The following is a 23,877-nucleotide window of genomic DNA, read 5'->3' as shown; positions in this document are numbered from 1 at the left end:
ATTAAGAACGTCGTCTTTTATTTTTATGCACAAGAGGTTTTTATTTGTTTTCTTATAAGCTGCAAAATAAAAAAAAGACGGTAGAGCAAAAAAAAAGTCGGTAGAGCACTTGCCCGCGAACGGCAAATGTCCCGAGTTCGAGTCTCGGTCCAGCACACAGTTTTAATCTACCAGGAAGTTTCATTATTGTGCTAGTTGGACTGCTGGCAGAATTTCGTAACTCAGAAGTGATTCCTTACGGTGATTTCGTGCGATTTTTTGCAGTCACGCTCCGCCTTGCTCGACGGTCCTTATCTGTCACTACATGAGCTCTGCCTGGTCTATGTTCAGCTACGGCTGCTTCTTCACGTATCCACTTCACAATCACATTACCAACAGTTAGCTTTATCAGCGTTGAAATCCCCAGATGGATTTGTTACTTCAGATGAGATCTGACGACTAGTCCACGTTCGAAGTTTCTGAGCTCACCTGACCGACCAACTCTGCTAACAACGCAAAACTCCACACCTTCTTTTATACCAACGGGCTTGCCTGTCGCGACATCTGGTGGTCAGTTCTGCCATACATAGGAGTGTCCTCGTACTTCTGATCAGATAGCACATGTACCTCCAAAACTTATCGCTTATAGGAGCTGCTAATCATGTAATTAGCTTTTTTAGGAGCGATAATTAAAACTGCACGCCTACTTGTAGATGTAGTGAGTGCGATGCTGAAGCTGCTGGTGTGTTTGCAGTGCTGGGGTTGGCAGCACTGGCGGAGGGCGCCCTGGAGGCGGTGGTGCACGCGGGCTGCGGCGGTGACGCGCGCTTCACACTCGCCGTGCTGAGAGCGCTCTTCACCTTCCTGCAGATGCACTTCCTCTTCATAGACTCCCAGGTGAGTGAGCTACACTGTCAAACATATTCTACTCTACACATGCTACCCATGGCGTATGAAAAATGTCGTACACTCTCCTAGAGAATTCCACTAAAATTATAATGTCTACTGATGTTTAAAAGTACACGTTAATAGTGCTCACGTCGATTCAGAAATCGACCTTGGTGATTCGATTGTCTTGGCCAACAAGAAAAAGTCGTAATTAGTGGACACAGTGAAAATACAAACAGACGAATGTATGCTACACATGTGCCTTAATCGTATTAACAAAATGGTGCATCTTCAGTAGATGACTGCCTGATTGTTGCTGTTGTGGTCTTTAGTCCTGAGACTGGTTTGTTGCAGCTCTCCATGCTACCCTATCCTGTGCAAGCTTCTTCATCTTCCAGTACCTACTGAAGCCTACATCCTTCTGTATCTGCTTAGTGTATTCATCTCTTGCTCTTCCTCTACGATTTTTACCCTCCACGCTGCCCTCCAATACTAAATTGGTGATCCCTCGATGTCTCAGAATATGTCCTATCAACCTATCCCTTCTTCTCGTCAAGTTGTGCCACAAGCTCCTCTTCTCCCCAATTCTATTCAATACCTCCTCATTAGTTGTGTGATTTACCCATCTAATCTTCAGCATTCTTCTGTAGCATTACATTTCGAAAGCTTCTATTCTCTTCTTGTCTAAACTATTTATCGTCCATGTTTCATTTCCATACATGGCTACACTCCATACAAATACTTTCAGAAACGACTTCCTGACATTTAAATCTATACTTGATGTTAACTAATTTTTCTTCTTCAGAAACTCTTCCTTGCCATTGCCAGTCTACATTTTCTATCCTCTCTACTTCGACCATCATCAGTTATTTTGCTCCGCAAATAGCAAAACTCCTTTACTACTTTAAGTGTCTCATTTCCTAATCTAATTTCCTCAGCATCACCCGACTTAATTCGACTACATTCCATTATGCTTGTTTTGCTTTTGTTGATCTTCATCTTGTATCCTCCTTTCAAGAGACTGGCCATTCGGTTCAACTGCTCTTCCAAGTCCTTTGCTGTCTCTGACAGAATTACAATGTCATCGGCGAACCTCAAAGTTTTTATTTCTTCCCTATGGATTTTAGTATCTACTCCAAATTTTTGTTTTGTTTCCTTTACTGCTTGCTCAATATACAGATTGAATAACATCGGGGAGAGGCTACAACCCTGTCTCACTCCTTCCCAACCACTGCTTCCCTTTCACACCCCTCGACTCTTATAACTGCTATCTGCTTTCTGTACAAATTGTAAATAGCCTTTCGCTCCCTGTATTTTACCCCTGCCACCTTCAGAATTTAAAGAGTGTATTCCAGGCAAAATTGTCAAAAGCTTTCTCTAAGTCTTTAAATGCGAGGTTTGCCTCCCCTTAATCTTTCTTCTAAGATAAGTCGTAGGGTCAGTATTGCCTGACGTGTTCCAACATTTCTACGGAATCCAAAATGATCTTCCCCGAGGTCGGCTTCTATCAGTTTTTCCATTCGTCTGTAAAGAATTCGCGTCACTACTTTGCAGCTGTGACTTATTAAACTGATAGTTCGGTAATTTTCACATCTGGATTGCCTGATACTTAGCAGTATAGTGGAGTCGTCATCTCCAGCCAGTTGTCCGCACGTACCTGCAGACGACATGTCTAACATGACGATGGAGAGTGCTGGACTCTGACGGTAGCGTCACTGTTGGTATTTCTGTACAGGCTCTGGTGATATTTCTCCTGCAGGTCAACTAATCTTGCTGGTGTAAAATGTAGAGTTGAGGTTCGCCTGAAGGAGAAAGTCCAGTGGAGTGAGATCTGGCGACCTAGGTAGCCGTTCCACTGGACCCTGCCCACCAATCCAGTGCCCAGGAAGTACATCACTGAGGAGTCGGCGGACGTTTCTTCCAAAGTGTACAGGTGTGCCATCGTGTTGCAAGAAAACCTTTCATGTTTTTTCAAGATGATGTCTGTTGCATGCTGCATTGGGTATCCATTACAAAATATGGGAGCAGTGAGTATATCCTCACATATGCCACACCATACATTTAACTCCGGTTTGTCTCAGTGTACGCCTCGACAGTGACATGGGGATTGTCATTTACCCAGTGGACAGTGTTACGTCTATTCATCGTCCAGTTCAAAAATGGTTCAAATGGCTCTGAGCACTATGGGACTTGACTTCTGATGTCATCAGTCCCCTAGAACTTAGAACTACTTGAACCTAACTAACCAAAGGAGATCACACACATCCATGCTCGAGGCAGGATTCTAACCTGCGACCGTAGCTGTCGCGCGGTTCCAGGCTGTAGCGCCTAGAACCGCTCGGCCACTCCGGCCGGCCACCGTCCAGTTCAAATGGAAATTAGCTTCATTGCTGAAGAAAATATCAGCTTCAGATCATTCACAGAATTGCACTTGCCTGTCAATTACATCACCGTAGAGTTCTCGCACAAAGTGGATTCGATAGAAATGGAAATTATTAGAGGACAATATCGCGGACACAGGTGCTTGGCTGATGCCGTATTTCTGTGCGGCCTTCCTTCTTTACAGAGTTGAACTAAGTGTCTCTTTACCTAGTGAGGCTCGTTGCTTGAACGGTCGTCATGAATGTCTTTGTCGTGAACACAGCCTGCAGACTTGACCCGTTGTGGTTAGGCTTGCGCTGGTTTGGATGTCACCTGTAGTAGCCTGCTGTTGACTCATGCCCGGCGCACCGATGACAACCATTTCCGCCTTCACCTGACGTATGTTCATTGCTGGGCCAGTCATTACACTACAGAATAGCACTAAAGTACTGTCGCCCCTTTAATATCCATCAGTCAGGCAGGGCAATAGTCAAAGGTTACTCAGCTACAGCCTACATGTGTGAGCTACGCATATCGATATTTACGTAAGAAACAGAATTTACAGAGTGACCAAAATAGCATACATACCTGACGGATTTGCACGTGCTGGCCGAACAGCCCTCTTGCGTGCTATACGATCATTTCATTTCAGTTTTGATCATCCACTACTACATTGTGTATGCACAGTACCGAAATTTTGCTGTTCGCTATCCTTCCTGATGCTGCAATTTTAGTGCCAAGCATAGTATTTGTAATCTAAGGCTACAGTCACAATGGCACGGACATCAGGGGTTTCCACTGATAACCGACATCACCCGCCGATGATCGACATCACCCAAAGACAGCCTATTTTTTTTAAAATCAGTACACCAGTACATTCGTGGTCTTAGGGCAACCAATTTCACCCCCGAACGCAGAGAGTTTTCTTCAGGCGAATCAGCTTGAACGTTATGTTATACTATGTTATGTATGTTCTCTGGCTGTTTAGTCATTTCAGCCTCATATCATTACTCAGTGTAACATGTCATCTGCAGCACAGGCAAAATCTGAACTAGAAATTTTAAGCCTGTATTATAACCTCCAAAAACAATATATTCAAGTGAGGAGGGTGGCGTATATCGCTTTTGACGACTAAAGATTCTGTAGAGGATCATTTCTGTGTCGTGGTACGTGGTCATTAATTGTCTACGAATTATTATTATTGCTTACTGGTGTTTTTATGCCAGTAGGATGGTAATTCCGCCATGTGATGTGGTTTTGAAATATGGTGTAGGCAATGTGTTTCTGCTTTTGAGTGCTTCAGGTGTTCAGGGTATCTTATTCTAAAATTTATGTTTGTGTTTCGCACATATGCTGACTGACAGTCACTGGCGGGTAACTGACATATCACTGTTTTGCTGAATTTATTTGAAATTGCTTGTAATCTTGCTTTTCAGTGTCACCTAAAATCATCTCGACTATGTAACAGAATGTGTGCCTCTTCATCTCATACATTCGAAATACTAACCTGGGTATTCCAGTAATGAAGGAAAGAATATACAGTACTCACCAAGTGTTTCTCGAGACAGATATACACTGAAGAGCCAAAGAAACTGGTACACCTGCCTAATTCGTGTAGGGCCCCGCGAGCACGCAGAAGTGCCGCAACACAACGTGGCATGGACTCGACTAATGTCTGAGGTAGTGATGGTGGGAACTGACACCGTGAATCATGCAGAGCTGTCAATCAATCCGTAAGAGTGCGAGGGGGTTGAGATCTCATCTTACCAGCACGTTGCAAGGCATGCCAGTTTTGGTCAGTAATGTTCATGTCTGGGGAGTGGCCAGCGAAAGTGCTTAAACTTAGAAGAGTGTTCCTGGAGAGACTCTGTAGCAATTCTGGACATGTGGGGTGTCGCAGTGTCCTGCTGGAATTGCCCAAGTCCGTCAGAATGCACAGGTGATCAGACAGGATGCTTACGTACGTGTCACCTGTCAAGAGTCGTATCTAGACGTATCAGGGATCCCATGTCACTCCAACTGCAGACGCCCCAAACCATGACAGAGCCTCCACCACCTTGAACAATCCACTGCTGACATGCAGGGTCCATGGACTCATTAGGTTGTCTCCTTACCCGTACACGTCCATCCTCTCGACATAATTTGAAATGAGACTCGTCCGATTAGGCAACAACGTTGATGTTGACGGCCCCAGGCTTCGTGTCGTGCAGTCATCAACAGTACACAAGTAGGCCTTCGGCTCCGAAAGCCTATATCGATGATGTTTCGTTGAATGGTTAGCACGCTGACATTTGTTGATGGCCCAGCATTGAAATCTGTAGCAATTTGCGGAAGGGTTGCACTTCTGTCGCATTGAACGATTCTCTTCAGCCGTCGTTGGTCCCGTTGTTGCAGGATCTTTTTACGCCAGCAGCGGTGTCGGAGACTTGATATTTACGATAAACTCGTGAAATGGTCGTATGGGAAAATCCCCACTTCATCGCTACCTCAGAGATGCTGTGCCCCGTTGTTCGTGGGCCAACTATAACACCACGTTGAAACTCACTTAAATCTTGATAACCTGCCATTGTAGCAGCAGTAACCGATCTAACAACTGTACCAGACACTTGTCTTATATAGACGTTGGCGATCGCAGCGCCGTAACTTGCCTAGTTGCATATTTCTGTATTCGGATACGCATGCCTATACCATTATCTTTGGGGTGTCAGTGTAGCTCAGCCACATGCATTCGATGTCTTCTTAATGGCAGAAGCCATAACGCAGCACTCGTCTGCGAACACACAGGCGTCATGGCCCACATCCCACAACAGGGGGTGGAAGTAACTTCTGAAAATAAAGGAAACGAACGTTACAAGCAAAATAACTTTATTGGCCTTCAAAGTAATCACCATCAGCTACAATACGCTTCCAATATTGATTGTAAGGCTGTTGAAAACTGTCAGAAAACGCTTCTTGTGGAATCATTCGAAGCGCCGTGGTTACACGTTTTTGGATATCCGCTTCATTACAGGATAGGGGACCCGGTTCTACCAAAACAATCCGGAGACTAAGCGATAGGCAATGGGAGGTTGTTCATCATCTTCCCCGCCTCCCAAAATAAGTAGGCTGACAAAATACGAGAGGGGCTTGATCTATCATGAATTTGTACTCCCAGGAGGCGGGGAGGACGATGAACACGATGGCATTGGTTGTGCCTAGGTCTCAGCATAGTACTGGCAGCACCAGGGCTTATCTCCTGCAATGATGCGAATTTTCGACAGTATGTGACCACGGCACTTCGAGCGATTACGCAAGAAGCACTTGCTGACAGTTTCCAAAAGGCTTATAGCCAATTCCAGAAGTGTGTTGTAGCAAATGGCGGTCAATTTAAAGACCAGTAAAGATATTTCGTTTGTAACGCTAGCTTCCTTTATTTTCTGAGAGCATTCACCGAACGTTTCAGGCGTACCCTGTAGAGTCTAACGTAGCCCAGTTTAGCGTCCTTGATTCCGGAAAAAGCTGGCGGAGGTCGGATGCACTGTGAACGTGTTGTCGCCGAAAAACAACAATATGGAAATTGTGAGTCCGCCTTGATGCCAAACACTTCCTGTTATTTGTTTAATTATTTATTCCGAAACTAGTTTCAACGGCAAATATCGCCATCATTAGTGGGTTCTTTAAATCTAAAACATGCAGGAAACAGCATAGTTACACAAACACTTTACACATTATTACATTTTCAAATTTTTTTTTTTGAATATAGTTTTCTGTGGATATTGCCGTAATACCTTATTTTTTGTACGTTATAACGTGTTTTTAAGAATTGTTGTCGCTGTTTGTGGCATATTTTCTGTACATTTTCTGTTGCCGTTTTTCTCGGCATACATCATGTCATCTGCAACTGTGTGAGCGGCTGTTAGTAAACAAATACTGAGAGATGAACTTACGTATGCCACCGTTACACACTTGGGAATGCGGCAGTAATGTGGGTACAGTTTCGGTGTGTAATAGGCTGCTACTTAGTTTGTCCTGTACTCACGTTCGTTGGACGGCATGTAGCTAATTTTATACACAGAAAAGCAAAATTTGCGCACTTTTTTTATGATCCAAAACATTACGGCATCTTGCCGTTCACGTGCGTCGAGAGAAGTGTATCGCATGTTGCGAGAAGGCTACGAAAACTGTAGCGGGAGCTCTGACGACTTCTGTTTATAAATTATGTCTCTGTGTGTCATCGGGAAGTGGTTCTTTTGCCGGTGTGTGTGTTTTCTGTCTATGTCCTGGTTCAGTTCCCTCAGAGTGGTAAAGAGTGTTTTTTTTACCGTTTATAACGTTTTTCCCATCCACTGTAGCCTTTTGTGTGTAATAATTTTCTTCTATTGTTGGCTGTCAGTATAGAGTGTTGCTGTGTCTCAGGATATGGTTTTTGTTCTGCGAACGTTGAATGTGTGCTGTCACTGTTTAGAGCTCTCACGTACTCTGTGTACCACGTTCGGAAATTTCTGCTTGTTTCTCGCATGTACTGGGCCTGACAGGAGCTGCATGTAAGTTGCTATATTCCAGCATTGCTGAATTTGTCTGAGTTCTTTTGTCTAGTCTTAGCCCTTTTTGAACTGTGTTGTTTGTTCTGAATGTTACTGGGATCCTTTGCTTTTTCAGAATGTTTCCAGTTCTATGTGATATCTTGTTATTGTATGTAAGTCTGTGCCATCTGTCTCTTTTTTCTGAAGTGGTGTGATCTGCTGTGTTGTCTGTGTGTTCTGTATCTGGGTTTTCAGATCCTTTGGTTGTGCTCTCTAGTGAGTGGCCGCCATTTTTATGTCTCATTTTTACCTTGTTGTTGAATTTCTTTGTGATGTATCTAGAATGAAATTTTCACTCTACAGCGGAGTGTGCGCTGATATGAAACTTCCTGGCAGATTAAAACTGTGTGCCGGACCGAGACTTGAACTCGGGACCTTTGCCTTTCGTGGGCAAGTGCTCTACCAACTGAGGAACCCAAGCACGACTCACGCCCCGTCCTCACAGCTTTACTTCTGCCAGTACCTCGTCTCATACCTTCCAAACTTCACAGAAGCTCTCCTGCGTACCTTGCAGAACGAGCACTCCTGAAGAAAGGATATTGCGGAGACATGGCTTAGCCACAGCCTGGGGGATGTTTCTAGAATGAAATTTTCACTTTACAGGAGAGCTTCTGAAAGCTTGGTAGGTAGGAGACGAGGTACTGGCAGAAGTAAAGCTGTGAGGACGGGGCGTGAGTCGTGCTTGAGTAGCTCAGTTGGTAGAGCACTTGCCCGCGAAAGGCAAAGGTCGAGAGTTCGAGTCTCGGTCCGGCACACAGTATTAATCTGCCAGGAAGTTTCATATTTGTGATGTATGTTTTGTTGTTGTTTTCAACAGCAATTTGTTTGATTCTATTTAGTTCCTGTGTGTCGTGTTCTGGTTTAAGAGGTTTTATCTTTATCCTGTGGATAAACTTATATTCACTTTTGAAATTTGTTATTAATAACCCATCCCAGTTCAAAAATAACAGAGAAGTGCATAGCTACAACACTAGAAGAAAGGATGGTCTTCGGTATTGTGAAATTTCGCTTTGGCACAGAAAGGGGTGAATTAGGCTGCCACAAAAATCGTTGGTCATTTGCCAAATAGCGTCAAAAGTCTGACAGATAGCCAACCAACATTTAAACGCTAATTAAAAGAATTTCTGAATGACACCTCCTTCTAATCAGTAGATGAATTTTTACATATGAAGTATTAACTGTAAAAAAATTATTAGTTAATTATTTTGTGTAAATAAAACTGACGTTGAAGTGACACGTCCCACATCCTTACGAAATGTCGCATTCGTGATCTACGGAACAGGAATTAATTAAGTATGTATGTAGGTAGGTGTGATGTAGGTGGCGACATCTGGCAGCCGATGTCGGTGCCACTGTCAGCGCAGCCTACGGGTCGGCCCGGATGATCCGCTTGCTTCCAGGTGCGCAGACGTCAGTTTTTGCCGTGCCCGGCCAGTGACGCGACGCTTTGCTTTGTGTTTGCAGCAGGTGGTGGTCGGCGGGGCAGGCGCGCTGGCGCGGCTCGGCTCCGCCCACCTCGTGGCGGCCAACCTCGCCCCTTGCCTGCTGGCTGCCCTCAACGCGGCGGTGGCCGCCGTCGCCGCACCGGAGCCCGCCTCGCAGGCGCAGGGTAAGGCAAACCGTGGGTGGCGCCTCTAGCTGCGAAAATCCCTGGTGTACCTTCAGTTTTTTTTCCTCTGCGTAAAGAGGTCTCCTTTCCCTCGTCAAGTATGAGCGTTGTGTCTTAAACGTGTGTATCGAATCTTGCGACGGGGCGGTAAATAAGGAAGTGCGGTTGCAGTGTTCTCACGGGAATGTTCATATACAAATGTTGGTTAAAGAATGTTATTGCAAATTTTGGGTCTCACGTAAGTCTCAGGGGATGATTTCCACACTTGGCACATTAGTACACTGTTGCACACCCTCGCATTAGTTAGTTTTTGAATTAATTATTCACTCAGACATGGGTACACTTTATACTAAGGAACAAGAACTAGACGATTATTATATTAAAATCAGTTTTTCACGACACAATTTGTAACACCTCCGTTTTTATCCCTACCTGATCTGATCGAATAGCAGCCCAATATTTATTATTAACATGACCGTGAACCTAATGAGGCTGGTAATCGGAATTGACTGCTACGGATGTTGTTACTTTCCAGTTTGTTCAATACTACACCCCTAGAAATTGAAATAAGAACACCTTGAATTCATTGTCCCAGGAAGGGGAAACTTTATTGACACATTCCTGGGGTCAGATACATCACATGATCACACTGACAGAACCACAGGCACATAGACAGAGGCAACAGAGCATGCACAATGTCGGCACTAGTACAGTGTATATCCACCTTTCGCAGCAATGCAGGCTGCTATTCTCCCATGGAGACGATCGTAGAGATGCTGGATGTAGTCCTGTGGAACGGCTTGCCATGCCATTTCCACCTGGCGCCTCAGTTGGACCAGTGTTCGTGCTGGACGTGCAGACCGCGTGAGACGACACTTCATCCAGTCCTAAACATGATCACTGCGGGAAAGATCCGGAGATCTTGCTGGCCAGGGTAGTTGACTTACACCTTCTAGAGCACGTTGGGTGACACGGGATACATGCGGACGTGCATTGTCCTGTTGGAGCAGCAAGTTCCCTTGCCGGTCTAGGAATGGTAGAACGATGGGTTCGATGACGGTTTGGATGTACTGTGCGCTATTCAGTGTCCCCTCGACGATCACCAGAGGTGTACGGCCAGTGTAGGAGATCACTCCCCACACTATGATGCCGGGTGTTGGCCCTGTGTGCCTCGGCCGTATGCAGTCCTGATTGTGGAGCTCCCCTGCACCGCGCCAAACACGCATACGACCATAATTGGCACCAAGGCAGAAGCGACTCTCATCGCTGAAGACAACACGTCTCCATTCGTCCCTCCATTCACGCCTGTCGCGACACCACTGGAGGCGGGCTGCACGATGTTGGGGCGTGAGCGGAAGACGGCCTAACGGTGTGCGGGACCGTAGCCCAGCTTCATGGAGACGGTTGCGAATGGTCCTCGCCGATACCCCAGGAGCAACAGTGTCCCTAATTTGCTGGGAAGTGGCGGTGCGGTCCCCTACGGCACTGCGTAGGGTCCTACGGTCTTGGTGTGCATCCGTGCGTCGCTGCGGTCCGGTCCCAGGTCGACGGGCACGTGCACCTTCCGCCGACCACTGGCGACAATATCGATGTACTGTGGAGACCTCACGCCCCACGTGTTGAGCAATTCGGCGGTACGTCCACCCGGCCTCCCGCATGTTCACTATACGCCCTCGCTCAAAGTCCGTCAACTGCACATACGGTTCACGTCCACGCTGTCGCGGCATGCTACCAGTGTTAAAGACTGCGATGGAGCTCCGTATGCTACGGCAAACTGGCTGACACTGACGGCGGCGGTGCACAAATGCTGCGCAGCTAGCGCAATTCGACGGCCAACACCGCGGTTCCTGGTGTGTCCGCTGTGCCGTGCGTGTGATCATTGCTTGTACAGCTCTCTCGCAGTGTCCGGAGCAAGTATGATGGGTGTGACACACCGGTGTCAATGTGTTCTTTTTTCCATTTCCAGGAGTGTATAATACTGAGTGTACGGTAATAAGGAACACCAACACAGTTTTACTAATTACGAACTTACATTCTTCTCAAAGCACAAAAAGGAGACAGCCACTGCCTTCGTCATACATATCTAATTACGGCTAATCTCACCACAGGCTTTCTTCATTTGCCATTATCGTCACACGCCAATCCATCACTGCATCCAACACTGCAATTCAAGGTTAGGCTGGCGCGGTAGACGCGAAACTAAATATCGGCACTAGTAACGTCACTGATCTCTTTTATAAAGATACTTCATCACTTTCCCGGTATTTATTTATTATTTAGGGGTCTAACCACGGTGATGGTGACACACTTGTCGGTTAAAAACCCTGTATTCCAATAATGGTCTCCACACACACACACACACACACACACACACCATTCCCGCCAACCACTCTGGAGCATCTCGACACTCGCTCTCGCAACACGTCACAATCGATTGTTCGCCCTATCGACCTGTGCCGAGTGCAAAGCTATAGTAAGAGCCTACGAACCCCTTAAAAATTCAGTCACTATTTATTGGCGTTGTCTTTTTCTTTCACACAATGAAATTATCACTGGTGAGACGGTTTACACTTTTACTTTAATAGTAATTTCACTCCGAGCCCCCAACAGGAGTAATGTAGGCTGCTATAATCGAAAGTTATTCAATCAGTTCGAACAAAACCACGAGTCCCACTGCCCTCTTTGTTCTAACAGTTTTGGCGCCAAATCACAGTTCGCCACATGTTCACTTACTACGATGTATACCTCGTAAATCGTAATCACACAAATAATCGTAGCACTTCCAGTTCACCAATTATATGCTTGCGCACTTGCAGTATTATACAATACTCTTTGTCGAAATAAATCAGCGCGAAAAAGAATTCTCAAACGACCACATGGGCCACCCTCGTGTGGGGCTTGCTCGCCACCCACCCTCCAAAATGACTGACCAACGACTGACCCCTGACCTTTTTTTTACGCAAGAGGTTGAGCCCCACCACGCCCACACCGGCATGATGGCCAACACAATAGGTCTACTGCCATATCTGCATAAGGGTTAGTATTCACTAAAGTGAGGTGTCGCAGGATGTGGGTACTGCGGTGTTTCCCTGACCAAGATGGCCGCTCGCTTATATAGGCTCGGACGTCAACCCCCCTGGTTATGCAAGTACCAATCTCATCAGTTTATGTTACAAATTTTGATGCATACATCCCTTGACAGAAATAAGTACACCATCGGAACCGCGCTATAAAGTACATCTTATTTATCATGTTACATTAATTTCTAGGATTAGTCTGTCGCCCGTAAATCAAGTTTCAGTTTTTGTAAAATTTCGCCACTTAGCGTAAATTTGATTGTTGACATCTATGCTGCACATTTTTAACATAGAATTGCATATAGCACCGTTTTTAGACGTAATCTATAGCGATCCACACATTGCGCTGCTCAAAATCTTCATACCTATAATAATTAATTATGGGCGATAAAATTTGCAAACAACGAAAACTATTACAAGTTAAGTGTATAGTATATCTTAACTAGTTTAAAATACGTCTCATGCCACCCAAAATATTATATAGCGCCGTTCTTTACGTCATGAATTTTCTATTGAACTTTATAAACAATTGTCCTTCATACTTTGTTTATTGCTCTTCACGGGCTTAATTATTTATGAATCTTAACAGAACACTATGGCAGTCGATCCGCTATGACGAAACGTTTTTAATGAGTGCTCGCTCATCCCTGTAAGCTGTTATTTACTATTTTTATTAATCTTTCAGTATTCGTGGTATTAAACAATTTTCGAGTTACTCTAACTTTTGTGTCTCGTCACTTGAAATAAAGATCGATCTTTCAGAAGGTGCATATTGCTGACCATAACCCACTGCCGCATCGCTCTTCACCGTAAGTTACATAGTTTTCGCGTAATGCGCGAAAAACCGAACAATCCCCCAAGCTGCGGGCCGCGTGGACATATCCCACCGACCGTTGCAAATCTCGCGCGGGCGCTTCACGCGCTTCCGCGAATCACGCACCATGTAGCGCGCTAGTTCTCCACACAGTAATCCTTGCATACTAGAAATAACCATCTAGTAACGGGCGTTTGTACAGTCACAATCTACAGGATGTCCCAGAAGTGTTGCGACAAACTTCGATGCGCTCTAGAGGGTGTCTCGAGGAACAAATCGAGGATAGGAACGCCTGCCGAGAAACGTCATCCAGCAACACTACAGAAAGTCGAAGTAAACTGGTGTTCTAAATTAAAGCAACAAAAGGATATATTGCCAGGTTGCTCTTATTTTGCCACAACACAGTGTAAAATCAGGTCCTAGTATAGCAGAAACAACGTAAATAATACCGACTGTAATGAACTGCAAATGCATAATGGTAGGCTAAAATGCTTTTCGTTTTCCCCAACATAACGGATTCGCACACCCATTCCAGCAACTGGTTAATCTACTGAGTACGGAGTGTGACCGGCTCTGGCAGCAGCACAGCCCTGACAATGACGGAGTATGCACCAAATGATGGCATCAGTCTCTTGTTGAGGCAGTAACGCCCATTCTCCTCGCAGCGCTGTCCGCAAGTCTTGGAGAGTGGTTGGTGGATGCTGACGTGAAGCATCTCGTCTCCCTACTGCATCCCGGACATACTCTACAGGATTCAAATCGGGAGATGGAGCAGGCCACACCACGCGTGCAGTATCTTCCGTTTCCAAGAAAACATCACTCACCCTTGTGTATGAGATCGAGCATTATCGTTCATCAGTAACAAGTGTGCGCCCTCAGCACCTTGCAACAACCGCACATTGGATCCCAAGATCTCTTCACGATACCAGATAGCAGTTAAACCTTGCCGATTCACACAAACAATTTCGTGAAGAGATATTCCAGTGGTCAACATAATCCCTGCCCACACCGTTAGAGATCCTCCTCGATATCGGTCTCTTTCCAGAAAGTTTGGATCCCGAAATCGTGCTCCACGTTCCCTCCAGATGCGAATGCGTCGAGGATCACCCTCCAGGTCAAATCTGGCCCCATCTGTGAAAAGGACATCGGCCCACTTTTGGACCGTTAGGTGTCATGTTGACGACTCCGCTCTAGATGTTCCCTCCTGTGAAGACATGTCACAGGTACACATATAGCAGGTCTCCGACAGTAAAGGCCACTCTGTACACCGTTAGTCTCGGTAAAACACGTTCAGTGGATGCTGGGCGGTCAGATGCCAGTTGCCGTGCACTACCAAGGCGGTACAGTCGTATCCTTACGGCCAAATAACGGATCTCTTTTCCTGATACCACATCTGGCTGGCCATGCTCTGGTCTTCGGGATACAGTTCTAGGCTCTATGAACTGGGCATCACGAGGCTGAGTGCACCCTGAAAAATGGCAACAGCGCATGGCCACCCATCCGAGTGGCCACCACGCACGACAGCGCTTAACTTCGGTGATCTCACGGGAACCGGTGTAGCCACTGCGGCAAGGCCGTTGCCCGTCAACTATATGCGCTTACGCCATTATGATGGTTGTTGTTGTTGTTCTTGTTGTGGTCTTGAGTCCAGAGACTGGTTTGATGCAGCTCTCCATGCTACTCTATCCTGTGCAGACTTCTTCGTCTCCTCAGTAACTACTGCAACCTACAACCTTCTGAATCTGTTTAGTGTATTCATGCCTTGTTCTACCTGTACGATTTTTACCCTCTGCGCTTCCCTCCAGTACTAAATCGTATTTCCCTTGATGCTCAGAACATCTCCTGCAGGTACCTGTATTTTATTATTCGTGTTTTAGCATAATCTACGTCAAATACTCTCTTTCAAATTATGAAGGAGGCAGGAATAAAATACAGAGAGCGAAAGGCTATTTACAATTTGTACAGAAACCAGATGCCAGTTATAAGAGTCGAGGGGTATGAAAGGGAAGCAGAGTTTGGGAAGGGAGTGCGACAGGGTTGTAGCCTATCCCCGATGTTATTCAATATGTATATTGAGCAAGCAGTAAAGGAAACAAAACAAAAATTCGGAGTAGGTATTAAAATCCATGGAGAAGAAATAAAAACTTTGAAGTTCGCCGATGAAATTGTAATTCTGTCAGAGACAGCAGAGGACTTGGAAGAGCAGTTGAACGGAATGTACAGTGTCTTGAAAGGAGGGTGTAAGATGAACATCAACAAAAGCAAAACGAGGATAATGGAATGTAGTCGAATTAAGTCGGCAGATGCTGAGGGAATTAGATTAGGAAATGAGACACTTAAAGTAGTGAATGAGTTTTGCTATTAGGGGAGCAAAATAACTGATGATGGTCGAAGTAGATTAACATCGATTATAGACTTAAGTGTAAGGAAGTCGTTTCTGAAAGTATTTGTATGGAGTGTAGCCATATATGAAAGTGAAACATGGACGATAAATAGTTTGGAAAAGAAGAGAATAGAAGCTTTCGAAATGTGGTGCTACAGAAGAAAGCTGAAGATTAGATGGGTAGATCATATAACTAATGAGCAGGTATTGAACAGAATTGGGGAGAAGAGGAGCTTGTTGCACAACTTAACTAGAAGAAGGGATCGGTTGGTAGGACATGTTCTGAGACATCGAGGGATCACAAATTTAGTATTGGAGGGCCACGTGGACGGTAAAAATCGTAGAGGGAGACCAAGAGATGAATACAATAAGCAGATTCAGAACGATGCAGGCTGCAGTAGGTACTGGGAGATGAAGAAGCTTGCACAGGATAGGGTAGCATGGAGGGCTGCATCAAACTAGTCTCAGGACTGAAGACCACCACAACAACAACGTCTAATATGCTGAAATGACGTTATTTATATCCTATGATACTCTTTGCAATCGTAGTAAATACTAAATAAAAATTATCGAGCAATCAGCAATTTATTTGGCTGAATATGATGATCTACAAATTATCATCGTATTAATAATAAGTCCACAAAGCTGCTTTTTGCAAACTATTCTGCACGTTTATTGTGGTAGATCGACACCTCATAAGGCGCGTGTGTTTGCAGGAGCAGACAGCGAGGAGTGCGTTCTGAGCAGCGTCTGGGGCCGCCTGTGGCATGACGCCAGCCCCTTCCTGCAGCCCATCGCCGTGCAGTTCAGGTGAGTCTTGTCTGCGCCACCCCAGCTGTCCCTGCCACAAGGCCAGAGCCGTGCCACTGTAGTTTTACTACTACGATCGTAAATTCGCATTTATATCCCGCTTGATCTGAACCCAATGAAACTCATATGGGACTCTATCGGATGCCAGCCCAACGTCCCAAAAAGGCGGCCCTGCATTTATGGAAGTCGAGTGACGTAACTGTGGACATCTGACGTCATATAAGTGCAGATTATACGTTGTGTCTGTTCTTTCGGACATCTCACACTACATACACTACTTTCCATTAAAATTGCTACGACACGAAGATGACGTGCTACAGACGCGAAATTTAACCTACGGGGAGAACATGCTGTGATGTGCAAATGATTAGCTTTTCAGAGCATTCACACAAGGTTGGCGCCAGTGGCGACACCTACAACGTGCTGACATGAGAAAATTTTCCAACCGATTTCTCATACACAAGCAGTAGTTTACCGGCGTTGCCCGGTGAAACGTTGTTGAGATACCTCGTGTTAGGAGGAGAAATGCGTACCATTACGTTTCCGACTTTGATAAAGGTCAGATTGTAGCCAATCGCGATTGCTGTTTATCGTATCGCGACATTGCTGCCCGCATTGGTCGAGATCCAATGACTGTTAACAGAATATGGAATCGGTGGGTTTAGGAGGGTAATACGGAACACCGTGTTGGATCCCAACGGCCTCCTATCACTAGCAGTCGAGATGACAGGCATCTTATCCGCATAGCTGTAACGGATCGTGCAGCCACGTCTCGATCCCTGAGTCAACAGATGGGGACCTTTACAAGAGAACAACTATCTGCGCGAACGGTTCGACGACATTAGCAGTTGCATGGACTATCACCTCGGAGACCGTGGCTGCGCTTACCCTCGACGCTGCATCACAGACAGGAGCGCCTTCAATGGTGTACTCAACGACGAACCTGGGTGCACAAATAGCAAAACGTCATTTTTTCGGATGAATCCAGGTTCTGTTTACAGCATCATGATGGTCGCATCCGCGTTTGGTGACATCGCGGTGAACGCACATTGGAAGCGTCTATTCGTCATCACCATATTGGCGTATCATCCGGCGTGATGGTATGGGGTGCCACTGGTTACACGTCTTGGTCACCTCTTGTTCGCATTGACGGCACTTTGAACAGTGGACGTTACATTTCAGATGTGTTACGACCCGTGGCTGTACCCTTCATTCGATCCCTGCGAAACCCTACATTTCAGCAGGATGATGCACGACCATATGTTGCAGGTCCCTGTACGGGCCTTTCTGGATACAGAAAATATTCGACTGCTGCCCTGGCCAGCACATTCTCCAGATCTCTCACCAATTGAAAACGTCTGGTCAATGGTGGCCGAGCAATTGGCTCGTCACAATACGCCTGTCACTACTCTTGATGAACTGTGGTATCGTGTTGAAGCTGCATGGGCAGCTCTACCTGTACACGCCATCCAAGCTCTGTTTGACTCAATGCCCAGGCGTATCAAGGCCGTTATTACGGCCAGATGTGGTTGTTCTGGGTACTGATTTGTCATGATCTATGCACCGAAACTGCGTGAAAATGTAATCACATGTCAGTTCTGGTATAATATATTTGTCTAGTGAATACCCGTTTATCATCTGCATTTCTTCTTGGTGTAGCAATTTTAATGGCCAGTAGTGTATATATTTAGGGCCATGACGGCCAGTGATCCATTCAATGCAGACGCACAGCCAGCTCGGTTCTTACTGGATTCGGCGAGATGATGCGAGTAATGAGGCTAAAGAGCAGTGCCACTACATCAGCGGTGCGTGGTATAAGCTGAGAATATGGGTCCGACGGAGATGTGCTCGGGTAGTCCGTGTGGTTGTGGCGACCACTGTGTCCCGAAGGCTTAGCGGTCACCGCATTATCTAGTAAGCAGAAGACCCGGATTCGAATCTCGGTCCGGTACAAATTTTCAACTTGCCCCGTCGATATAAATCACTGCCAACTGGCAGCTAATGTCTTTCACTCCTTCGTGTTTTGATACCACCAGAAGCCTACTAAGGACCTGTCGCTTTCATGCCACACAGAATGTGATGTATTTCGTTCCAAAGGTGAAGCGGCACTGTGTCGAACAGGTATTCAGTGTTCTGACTCATCAGTGTATACGAATACTATACAGGGTAGGGCCACTATTCACGTATTCCTGCCTCGGTTTCCACTGGCATACATGCAGTGTTACAGAGCCTCGTGCTGTGAATTTGACCGCATAAATAATGATGTCGAGCTTTCGTGACAAAACGTCAGCTTAAGGAAGGAAAGAAAGGTTGAGACAGAGGTCAAGTATCGCCTGTACGAGTACAGGGAAAAAATAATGAAACACGATCTTCAGAGTCTATGCTGGAGACTTCACTACGTTGTCTTGGGAAACCACGGAAAACCCGAATATCCAACCTGAACCCTAATTCTATGAATGCGAGTCCGGTGTCTTGGCTTGTTGACCTTTCATACTGTAAAACGAAAGAACGTTTCGATCTCAAATGCAAATGGCCTCCATCTAGATAAGTTGGGTAAGGCATCCTGATAAATACTGGACTGGTACGTTGGTTCGCCTTACATTGTGACACAACCACAGACGCAGATGAATCACATGGGAAGCTGGCCAGAGATAGGGTTCTTCGTGGCGTATTTTGACATCAGGGACCGGTCGTCAGCTAATCAAAAAAATCATTCTAACTCAGTAAAAAGCCACTTTTTACTGAGTTAGAATGATTTTTTAATTAGTTACCTCATTTATATTGTAGCTGCTGTACGTTGTACTTGCAATAGAATCAGAATTCATAATAAATTTAATGAATGGGATCAGTTTGTCTCGCTGGCAATTAGTGTTAGTATTAAACGATGTTTATATATATATATATTTTTTGCTTCAGTACAAAATAGTTTCAGCTGTGTAGCCTTCTCACGTGCTGCAATAAATATTAGATATAAGATAATTGAAGTACAAAGAATAAAGTAACCATTGAGTGTTTAGTCGACAGAATAAAAAGAGAACACACAGAATATAACATGTTAAACGCACATACAGGGCCTACAGTCAGTGTACCTGTCTCTGCCACGCCATTTTAAAAGGAAAGCGTGATTGGCTTGACATATAATAAATACAAATTAAGTGAAGTTAAACATGTAACTATGCAGAAAGTGAGAAAACCGGCGTGACCCGAGTATTTATTTATTCCAGTCTTCTGCTAGCCCATCTCGTCCTCCCTCAATTCTCTGTTCATCTCCTCCCTCCCCCCCCCCCCACTTCCCGTCCATTTGCGTTTCCCCCTCTACATCCCTCTAGTCTGCCCCTTCTCTTTATCAGTCACCATCTCCCCCTCTCTCCTCCTCCCCTCTCTGTTCTGTATCTCCACCTCTCTCTCCCCTCCTCCTTCTCTTTCCTTTCTATGTCCATTTTCCCCCTCCCCTCTTTGTGTCTATCCCCAAGTCCTCCTATCTGTGCCATTCTCCTCTTTCCCTTCGCTTTCTGACACACTGCTACTAACACGTGTACCAAATTTGATTGAAATTGTTCCAGGAATTTAGAATGTGCATTTTACCCGTGGCTTTGCTCGCATACAAAAATCATGACCATTGGCGACTTCCACAACATACCCAACATACCAAAAAGGCTTCGAATGGTCCACAATGTTCTAGAACATTCCACAACAAGTGAGAGTCTTCTGAAATGTTCCACAATGATCTGGGATGTTCCAGAGCATTATGGAATCTTTCTGAATGTTCCAGACTATTTCCTGGATCATTGTGGAACATTCCGCAACCTTCTGGAATATTGTTGATTGTTCTGGAATACTCTCGACTGTTCTGTAATACTCTCGAAAGTTCTAGAAATTTCTAAGGGGCGAAACTTCCCGGCGCTTATACCTTCAAAAGCACGCCTTTAAGGTAAAAATGGGAACGTTCTTCATGGATGGGGGTTAGAGGGCTATCACACCATATAAACCCCTTGGTCGTACCGGGACTCGTTCCTGGGGTTTAGCGGTACCAACATTGTACTCTTACTTTTGTAATATATATTGATTAGTTTGTGCAAAAGCACTTATATTTGCAAAAGAAGACATTATTAAGTATAAAATATTTTATGTTAATTTTTGTACAGTAGAGAGTTGGGGTATATTAGCACTGAGGTGAGGCGTTACATGTGGTTCATTCACGATATGTCTATTGACTGTGGTTCTAAATGCGTATATAGATTTGTCTACATGCCCAACATGAAGCTAACAGTTGTGTATGTTGATATATTTAATCTACGATACAATTTACTGCTCGTCATCTCCAAACAACACAGCATAGTCACTTACAAATGTACAGAGGAATGAACTGTAGCAGCGAACTCATGGCTTACTGGTTCATTACCAAACTGATATACGATGTAGCGCCAAAGAAAGTGGTACAGGCATGCGTATTCATATATAAGACAAGAAGTCTCCAGAATGAGATTTTCACTCTTCAGCGGAGTGTGCGCTGACAGATTAAAACTGTGTGCCGGACCGAGATTCGAACTCGGGACCTCTACCTATCGCGGGCAAGTGGTCTACCAACTGAGCTACCCAAGCACGACTCACGACTAGTCCTCACAGGTTCAATTTTGCCAGTACCTCGCATCCTACCTTCCAAACTTTACAGAAGCTCTCCAGCGAATCTTGCAGAACTAGCACTCCAGAAAGAAAGGATATTGCGGAGACATGGCTTAGCCACAGCCTGGGGGATGTTTCCAGAATGAGATTTTCACTCTGCAGCGGAGTGTGCGCTGATATGAAACTTCCTGAGAGATTAAAACTGTGTGCCGGACCGAGACTCGAACTCGGGACCTCTACCTTTCGCAGGCAAGTGGTCTACCAACTGAGCTACCCAAGCACGACTCACGCCCCATCCTCACATCTTCAATTCTGCCAGTACCTCGTCTCCTACCTTCCAAACTTCACAGAAGCTCTTCTGCGAACCGTACAGAGCTCCCCTCTTACTGGGATACCGTTCTTGCGGTACTTGCTATCTACGCTTACATCACGTACGATAAATTACACTGACGGAAAAAAGTCGCAACACCAAGAAGTTGTGCGACATAAAGATGGCAGGCGTGTTTCTACATCCGAGAGTCGCATAAAACAGACGCAAGTAGTGCGACGATGAGGACGCAGATCAGGCTTGCTTTAAATACACGCTCTAGCGGCCTTGGGTGTTACTTACCTTTGAGACCGGACGTGGTGAGCCGATGTTAGCCACGAATGCCTTTAACGCGACATAGGAGCTATTATCAACACTGAGTTTGGGCAAGATCGTGTAATAGGGCTGCGGGAAGCTGGTGTTCCTTCTGCGATACTGCAGAAAGATTGTTAAGTAGGCTGTTTAGGTTTTTATATTGGTAACGCCACGTAGCGCTCTGTATGATAATCACTGGCTGTGCCGTCTGCAGTATGTGGCTGGGTGGCATTGTTGTAATGTTCACTATTGTAGTGTTGGGCTGTTGGCTGTTAACAGCGCGTAGCGTTGCGCAGTTGGAGGTGAGCCGCCAGCAGTGGTGGATGTGGGAAAGTGAGATGGCGGATTTTTGAGAATGAATAATCTGTATGTGTGTCCATCAGAAACAGTACATTTGTAAGAATGGATGTCATGAACTGCTATATATATTATGACTTTTGAACACTATTAAGATAAATACATTGTTTGTTCTCTGTCGAAATCTTTCATTTGCTAACTGTGCGTATCAGTAGTTACTGCCTTCAGTAGTTTGAATCTTTTATTTAGCTGGCAGTAGTGGCGCTCACTGGGTTGCAGTAGTTCGAGTAGCGAAGATTTTTGTGAGGTAAGTGATTTGTGAAAGGTATACGTTAATGTTGGTCAGGGCCATTCTTTTGTAGGGTTCAAATGGCTCTGAGCACTATGGGACTTAACAGCTATGGTCATCAGTCCCCTAGAACCTAGAACTGCTTTAACCTAACTAACCTAAGGACATCACACAACACCCAGTCATCACGAGGCAGAGAAAATCCCTGACCCCGCCGGGGTAGGGATTATTGAAAGTCAGATTGCGTTGCCCTAAAAATATTGTGTGTCAGTTTAGTGTTGATCAGAATAGGTAAAAAGCGAAATGTCTGAGTATGTTAAGTTTTGCTCAGCTGTTTGAAAATCATATAACGTAAGAGGTTTATCAGCACAGTAATTCACTAATTTTTCTAAGGGGACTTTACATATGTCGACCCTTAGCTGAGGATACCTCACTGCAATCTTCTGATTTTTTTCTTGTAGTTTGTGTAATTAGTGAGGCTATTGTTTGTTGCTAGCGCGTAATCATAGAGAGAATTTCCTTTGTAGTTGTAGTTTTTCATTGTTGTACAGTAAAACAGTTGTGGCATGCATGTAGATTTGCACCAAGTATTTCGCAGCTGCGCTTGCAATTAACTAGATATTATTTTCAGTGCTACGTTAATGTGTTTTCTTATTTTACTCTTACAATTGTGTTTTTCTGTGTTATCGTGTGAAACATTGTGATAATAATGGCGTGTGAAAATCGTAACACTAGGCTCCAAAGTAAACTGAGAAATAATAGTGACGACGAGCGTAGCTTATCAGCACCACTGTGTAATGAATTAACAGCCAACAGCCCAACACTACAATAGCGAATATTACAACAATGCCACCCAGCCACAGACTGCGCACAGCACAGTCAGTGATTTTCATACAGAGCGTTACGTGGTGTTACCAATATAAAAACCGAAACAGCCTACTTACAAGACTTACAGGAATGTAGCCGCTGAATTTGATTGCTGGAAGCGGTGGTCACAAGAATGTACGGTCGCAAGAAGACCGAGCTCCAGGTGGCCTCGTGGTACTACCGATTTGTTCAAATGGCTCTGCGCGGTATGGGACTTAACTTCTGAGGTCATCAGTCCCCTAGAACTTAGAACTACTTAAACCTAACTAACCTAAGGACATCACACACTTCCAAGCCCGAGGCAGAATTCGAACCTGCGACCGTAGCGGTCGCGCGGTTCCAGACTGTAGCGCCTAGAACCACTCGGCCTCTCCGGCCGGCGGCACTACCGCGAGGGGAGACCATCGTGTTCGGCGTATGGATCTGGCGCGTCGTACTGCATCTGCAGCAGCGACCTGAGCACCTGGTGGTACCACAGTGAGACGACGAACAATTGCTAATCGGTTAATTCAAGGTCAGCTGTAGCGTGCATTCCAGTGTCCACAAACCATCGTCATCTGCGACTTCATACGAGGGCTGGGCGGAGGTCTGTTGTGTTTTACGACGCAAGTTAGTTCTGCCTCGGTGCCAGTGATGGCCGTTTGTTCGTTAGGAAGTCAGCCGAGGTCCTCCAACCAACCTGTCTGCGTGTTACAC

At 45.3% G+C, this 23,877-nt stretch overlaps 1 protein-coding gene across 1 annotated transcript in view; it reads left to right on the top strand.

The window, feature by feature from the left end:
• Positions 1 to 23,877, top strand: part of LOC126282450 (uncharacterized) — a 162,907-nt gene that overhangs the window by 95,816 nt on the left and 43,214 nt on the right. Inside the window, exons 5-7 of the mRNA XM_049982106.1 lie at positions 734 to 876; positions 9,255 to 9,399; positions 16,390 to 16,483. Of these exons, the coding sequence (XP_049838063.1) occupies positions 734 to 876; positions 9,255 to 9,399; positions 16,390 to 16,483 (382 nt within the window). The remainder of the gene's footprint in view (positions 1 to 733; positions 877 to 9,254; positions 9,400 to 16,389; positions 16,484 to 23,877) is intronic.

The sequence above is a fragment of the Schistocerca gregaria genome, chromosome 7, assembly GCF_023897955.1.
Source record: "Schistocerca gregaria isolate iqSchGreg1 chromosome 7, iqSchGreg1.2, whole genome shotgun sequence".
NCBI lineage: Eukaryota > Metazoa > Arthropoda > Insecta > Orthoptera > Acrididae > Schistocerca > Schistocerca gregaria.
This window is presented reverse-complemented; position numbering and strand designations above follow the sequence as displayed.